At 33.2% G+C, this 7328-nt stretch overlaps 1 protein-coding gene across 1 annotated transcript in view; it reads right to left on the bottom strand.

Annotated features, from left to right (window-relative positions):
* Positions 1-7001, bottom strand: part of LOC111403839 (calcium-transporting ATPase 8, plasma membrane-type-like) — a 45842-nt gene extending 38841 nt beyond the window's left edge. Inside the window, exons 1-2 of the mRNA XM_023032466.1 lie at positions 6884-7001; positions 6560-6734 (exon numbers count right to left, since the gene is read on the bottom strand). Coding sequence (XP_022888234.1) covers positions 6560-6724 — 165 coding nt within the window. The 5' untranslated portion in view covers positions 6725-6734; positions 6884-7001. The remainder of the gene's footprint in view (positions 1-6559; positions 6735-6883) is intronic.
* Positions 7002-7328: the final 327 nt, after the last annotated feature.

Raw genomic sequence — 7328 nt, 5'->3', positions numbered from 1 at the left:
CTTTTCGCTTCAATTATCTTGTTCTTCAATGGGCAAATCAAACTTATCAAGAAAGTGATTTTTTTGTGGCGTTCAAAAAAATCTGGTTGGATCTTTAGGTTATGTAATGAAGGGGTCTTTCAAGCATCGTTCTTGCTAGATTTTTTTGTTCATAAATTTATTGGTTCAAGTCCACAATCCAGGTGAGATTTTGAGACTTTGTGATCAAGAGGTCGTTGGTTTAATATAACTTCGATTGCTTGGTTTATTGTTCAGAAGTTAAATCCTAAACCTTGGTCGTATTTGGGTGTTATTGGGATCTTGTATCAATTCCTGTGGGTTCGATAACAACCTTGCTAACCGGGTTCACATCAGATGGAAGTGATCAACTATGAAGAAAACAAGCAAAAACAAAATGAGAAGAAAAGTGATGGAGGCCAAAAATTGGCCTGGGCTACCTAGCCATCATTTTTAAAACCAAAACTAATTTTGGTGAATTGGATGATCGTCTAGTATAAAAGTTTGAATTTTGTTGGTTTGAATTCTTCTCTTTGGCACCATATCGTGCAGGGAGATTGTAGTAATATATATATAAATGGTTTTCATATTGAAAAACATATCCAAAATATCAAATTCTTTGATTAACTTCCAAATCAAAAGATCAAACCAAGTTTCAATATTAGTTTAAAAAGTTCCTTACCAAATTTGATTTTGCTTGATTCAAACTTGAATTAAGGTTTCAATTATTCCTACAAACTATTTGCATTTTAAAACCTTCAAGCACTTATCCCGATGGCGGAAAATATCATTTAAGGACAACAGTACATAATCATGTTCGCCTTCCATCTTGACCTTTTTTGTTGTTGGCTATTTCCTTGTTCTTCATCAACTTTTTATGACAATCTCAAACGATATTCTTAATATGGAGAACGAGACAATCATAGCTATGATAAAGATGATGAATCAAGACCTTGTGAGACTAGATAGATTCAAATTTTACAAGATGGAGGGATAAGTTGAAGTTTCTTCTCACAACTTTGTGCCAATTTTGTGGAATGTCTTTCTCGTGTGTACTGCCTTTGCTTTATAGAATATTATAGGGTTATTTAAGGATACAAAATATACATGAAAACTGGCTATTATTTACAAAGAAACTGCCTAATTAGTGGTAAGTAAATAATAAACTTCTAATAATACGCTAATACTTTGAAGATCTTCTACATATGGGATCCAAAATTGGAACCAACCCCAGATGACATCGACAAAACAAGAGCGATAAGGAAGAAGAGACAAGTAGATGAATTGATATGGAGAGGACGCATTCTGAACGCTCTCTTCATGCACATCTATGATCTCTGTACAGACAATACCATAGCAATGGAGATATAGGAATTGTTGGAAAACAAATACAAGGTCGAGGAGGAAAGTACCGAAAATTTCTAATTTCGAAGTATTTTGATTTCAAATTTTTGAATAACTTGCCTTTGCTAGGAACAAGTCCATGAGTTGCAAGTTACTGTTGATAAAGTGAAGGATGTGAAGATTGATCTTTTCGAAAATTTCCAAATTGGTACAATCATTGCAAAATGGCCATCTTAATGGAAATGTCATAGCAAGAAAAATTTTCACAATTCTCAAGATTACTTTTTGAAATGGATCAAAAAAATCTTCGTATTGAGGGAGAGTCAATGGCACGAGATAGGAATGAATATTCTCATAAGTGCACTTCCAACCAAACAAATATGACAAGGATTCCAAGAAGAGAGAGTCCTCAAATCCCCAACAAAGATAAAAAGAACAAGAAGAAATTTAAAGTTTCTTTTTATGTGTGTGACAAATTTGGACTATAGAAATCACAAATAACTAACGCAAGAAGGCAAAGTGAACCCCATAGACATCATTGCTACCCTAAGCATTGTGAATACGGTCAAAGGAAAGGTTTAAGAATGGTGTTATGATACTTACGCCACCATACATGTACGCTATGACAGATCACTTTTCCAACTTTATCATGGGGTGGATGACGAACATATTCAAATGGGCAATAAAGTTCAATCAAAAGTTGTTAACAAAGGAAGGTAGACTTACAATTCACATCCGGCAAGGTCAAGTTAATAAATGTTTTACATGTACCGGACATGAATAGAAACCTTATTAGGGGTGATTTGTTGGGAAAAGGTTATTCTAGTGATAGAATGGTCAAATTTTGTACTATTGACAATGATATTAACAAAACTACATATTTAAATTGTGTTGTTGAGTCTATTTATTTATGGCATAATAGGCTAGGATATGTTCGATATTTAACTTTAAAAAAATGTTAAAAAGCGGAATAATTTCATATGAAAATATAGAATATAATAAATATGAATTATGTGTTTAGTCTAAAATGATTAAGAAACATTTTTATAGTGTTGAAAGGATACCTAATTATTAGGCTTAATTCATTCCGACATATGTGAATTAATTGAAATGTTAACAAGGGAAGGTACTTCATAACATTTATAGATGATCATTCTAGGTTTTGCTATATCTACGTTATGAAATATAAGGATGAAGCCTTTAGCATGTCTAAAATATACAAAGTCGAAGTAGAAAACCAATTAAATAGAAAGATTAAAATTCTTAGAAGTGATAGGGGAGGTGAATACTTCTCTAAGAAATTTAATCTTTTGTACGAACAATATGGTATAATCCATCAAAGTAGTGCCTCTAGAACACTCAAACAAATCAATGATTTGTTTGAGAGAATAGGATACTGGTTAAAACGACAAATGTTGTGTTATTAAGTGTTAAATATCCATCTAACTTATGAGGTAAAGCTTTATTAAGTTCATGTCATAAAGTTAATAAGATTCCTTCTAAAAGATTAAAGAGAATTAGGGAAATGGAGAAAACCTAACATTGTTTATTTCTAAGTGTGGGGGTATTTTGTATACTTATAGTAAGTACACAGATCCTAAAAGGACTAAGTTAAGTCGGAGCGGAATTAAATGCGCTTTTGTAGGACATACGCAAAAACAACAAGGTATATCGTTTATTAAACTTGAAAAACAATGTCATTATTGAATCTTGAAAAGTAGAGTTCTTTGAGTATTTGTTATCTTCAAATAATAATTCTTTAATAGAACCTCAAGTGGAGATTCCTAATTCTGCAAGATCACAAGTAGAAATATTTTTCGAGAATGTTGAAATAAGTGAACATCACAGTGCTAGGACTTGATAAATTTGACTCTCAACTTATTTCCTTCTATTTGGTTGACGAAAATGAGAAGAGAGTCACTAGAATTACGCCATATATTCTTCAAGTTGAAACCAATTCTAAAACTTATCAGAATGCAATGTCATCTAGAGATAATATTTTTGGGAAAGATGCTGTGAGTGATGACATTAATTAAATAATGTCAAACAATACTTTGGAATTAGTTAAATTTACCATATGGATCAGAACCTATAGGAAACAAATGGATATTTAGGAGGAGTACAATGTGGACTGTACTCTTATTACCTTTAAAGCTAGGTTAGTGGCCAAAGGGTATCGATAAAAAATAAGGAATAGATTACTTTGACATGTATGAACCAATTGCACAATTAACATTATTTAGGATTTTATTGGCCCTAGCTTCTATCTATGATTTGCATACATATAAATTGGATGTTAAGCTAGCATTCTTAAATGGAGATCTCGATAAGGAGGTTTATATGGAACACTTGAGCATTTTTTTTTTAACCTGAAATGAGGATAAAATATGCAAGTTAATAAAATCCATAAATGGATTAAAATAAGCACCGAAGAAATGACATGACAAGTTTGACTTTGCAATAATGTCTTTTGGATTTGAATATAATAGTATAGATAAATGTTGATTTTCAAAATTCTGTGATAATACTATTGTATTTATTTATTTATATGTGGATGACATGTTGATTATAAGTAATTAAATGCAAGCTATAAAGAAAATAAAGAGGTTTCTGTCTTCCATATTCAAAATGAAAGATCTTTGTTAAGTGGATACAATACTAGATGTTGTGGTTCGAACTATAAACATGCTTAGTAAAAGTGTGCTTCCACAATTTTATAAGATGAAAACGTTTTTTACATATTGACTACTCTTTAAATGAATGTTAACGGCTGGATCTCTGACATGTGGCACTCTCCTAACCGGTTGATGAGCCTTTTAGACTCTTTTGATTTATAACCTAATCTGGCATTTTGGATAGACAAATCAATTCATTTTCTTGTTTCATCCATTCCTCTGCTGTGGAGAGAGAGAGCCTCATTCCCTCACTAGGGTTTCACATTTTGAGTGATCTAAGTGTGTAAATGATGAAATCTTTGAGGGATAATTCAGATCGAGTGTTTACTTTATATTTCTGAGTGATTTTTGATGTTAATCTAAGGGATTATGTTGATCTGTGGAGGTAAATGTAGAACTGAGTTTCTAATGTGATTCTTGGTGATAGGGCGTGGATCCATCTTAGCTCACTTGTAAAGATAAGTGTCCGTGACTTTATCTTGTTGTTTTCTGAACCGATTATAATTTGGCTACCATATTTTGGGCTAATAGTGCAATCGAACTTTATCCATTTATAATGGATGCTCAACAAGGGATTAGACGTTAGATGTGGTCATCGAACCTCTGGGGCTTCGGTTGAAAAATTCATTTGTGTTGATTTTTAGTTTCTGTAATTTTGTGTGTGATGTGTTGTTGGTTTATTTGATTCTTGACTAATCTTGGGTATCAAACATTCTTTTTACTAGGTATCAAAGTTACCAAGACTAGTGAGGTTATATGTTGAACAAATTACATTATGTAGAGAATGTGATTAATAAGTTCAAACACTTGAACATTATAGAGGCTAATACTCCATTTGATCAAAGTTTGAAACCTGTTAAAAATGATTTAAGAACAATAGCATAACTTGAGCATATCAGTGCTAGAAGAAGTTTAATGTATGTTGTGTAACGTACAAGACCTAACATAGCACTTGCAATTAGTAATCTTAGTAGGTTTGTTAGTAATTAGGGGTGTCAACGAGCTGAGCTGAACTGAGTCGAGCCAACTCGCTTGCCGAAACTCGAGGGTCGAGCTCGGCTAGAGTAAAATGGTCCGATTTTTTTACGAGCTTGAGCCCAGCTGAGCTTTTGCTCAACCAAGAAATCAAGGCTCGACCCGAGATTTCGGCTCCAGCCTTACCGAGCCAAGTCGGGCAGGCTCGATTTTTTTTTTATCGTTTCGTTTTTTTTTTGTTTTAGATAAAGGTAGCACCGTGCTGCCTTAAAATTGGTAACAACTACCTTATTTAAGGTGGCAGGCTGCTGCCTTATACTACCTTTAATTTTTTTTATGTTTTTAAAATTAAGCCCGTGAGTTTGAGCTGGCGAACCACATGGGCCGGCTCAGGCTCTTTTCGGGCCAAGCCATGGCAGCCTAAGCCAACGAACCAATTGTCATCCCTAATAGTAATACAAATGGAAAATGCTATTGGGAAAGTTCTTGGTTATTTGAAGAAAACCAAGGATCTAGATCTCCAATATTCTAAATTCCTAGCAAGCCTAGAAGGATTTACCGATGCTAATTGGATATCACAGTAGGCAAGAATAAATCCACCTCGCGTTGGATGTTTACTCTTGGAGGAGGAACGGTTTCTTGGAAATCCAAAAAACAAATATGTATTACACACTCAACTATGTAATCCAAATTTGTGTCATTGGTTGAAATCGAAAAAGAAACTGAATGATTTAGGGATTTAATGTATGAAATTCCATTGGAAAAATTATAATTCTTCCATATTTATCTTGTATACAAGTCTTAGACATGATTGTGTGAGGAAATTAATCGAAGATGGAATAATTTCACTTANNNGTGATTGTTGGAATACTGTTCAATATATACAACGAGATATAATTTTAGAAGTGTTGAAAGTAATCAACTATTAGAAAAATAAGCAAAACAAAACGAGAAGAAAAAATGACGGGGGCCAAAAATTGGCCTGGGCTACCCAGACATCATTTTTAAAAACCAAAACTAATTTTGGTGATCTGGATGATCGCTCGATATAAAATTTTGACCATAGTGGATTTGAATTTTGGTGAAATTTTGGATGTTCCCGCAATTAGTTGACTTGTTTTTGGCACCATTTCGTGCATGGAGGTTGTATCACTATATATAACAATGGTTTTAATGTTGGAAAATATATTCAAAAACATGAAATTCTTTCAATAACTTCTAAATTAGAAGATCAAACCAAGTTTCAATATTTGTTATAAGTTCATTCCCATGTTCTGTTTTGTTTGATTCAAACTTGGATTTGATTACTCCAACAAACTATTTGCATCTTAAAGCTTTCAAGCGCTTATCACAATGACAACAAATATCATCATTTGAGGACAACGATTCATCGTGTTCAAACCATCCATTTTGACGATTTTTTGTTGTGGGTTATTTCCTCGTTCTTCATCAACATTTTAGAACAAGAACGGGTGCAAAAGAATATGTTGTTTGTTTAGCATTCAAAAATAACATTAAAATAAATAAAATCGCAAGAAAATGAAAAAATAAAGGTGTGAATAACTTACCCTCCATCTACGCAACCGATCGACTGGAGCACTTTTGGTTCGAACTATATCAAACGGTCCAGAACCTACTTCGTCATCATCATGGAAGTCGGTGCTACTGGTACCCATTTCAAGATCCTTCTCTTGACGCCCGTACGGCGACGTATTTCGCTCTTCGTTCCTCATTCTCGATTTTCTGTCAAATATGCAGTAGATATGAACATCGCTTAGATATCTCCGCAAATTAACATCCGATACATGCACATAACTTCGAAAAATGAATCAAAACTCGAAAATCTCAAAACTATTTCACTTAAGAGCACTTGAGTAAGAGACAAAACTCACCGGCTATGAATTTTTACAACATTTAATGCACAAATATTTTGTGTTTCTGTTACACCCGAATGAAAATGCAGAACTGCGAAGTTTCCACAATAGAGAGAAATGAAACTTGAAGGAAATTTCCCTGTAACTGTTCCATCATATTTGTACTAAAATAAAGGAAAATACGTGTAAGAATATTATTGGATCCATTTACGGGAATAATTTTATTGCTTTAAGCAAACGAAAAGTGGCCTATTTATTTCAAGAGAATAAAGCTACTCTTACAAAGTAGTTTTACAAAAGTGAAGATACCAAGTGTGTTGGCAAAATGTAGGCTACTGATTTGAAATGATTTAAAAATTTGTTTTTGAAATAATTGGTGTGGATGTTATTTTGTAACCCAACTTTGTAACCTAACATTGTAAGTGTAGCATGACTCATTTCAAGAATACATTCTGGATGCACA

The sequence above is a fragment of the Olea europaea genome, chromosome 11 (assembly GCF_002742605.1).
Source record: "Olea europaea var. sylvestris chromosome 11, O_europaea_v1, whole genome shotgun sequence".
NCBI classification, from domain to species: domain Eukaryota; kingdom Viridiplantae; phylum Streptophyta; class Magnoliopsida; order Lamiales; family Oleaceae; genus Olea; species Olea europaea.
The sequence above is the reverse complement of the archived record's forward strand: the minus strand, read 5'-3'. Positions and strand labels throughout refer to the sequence as shown.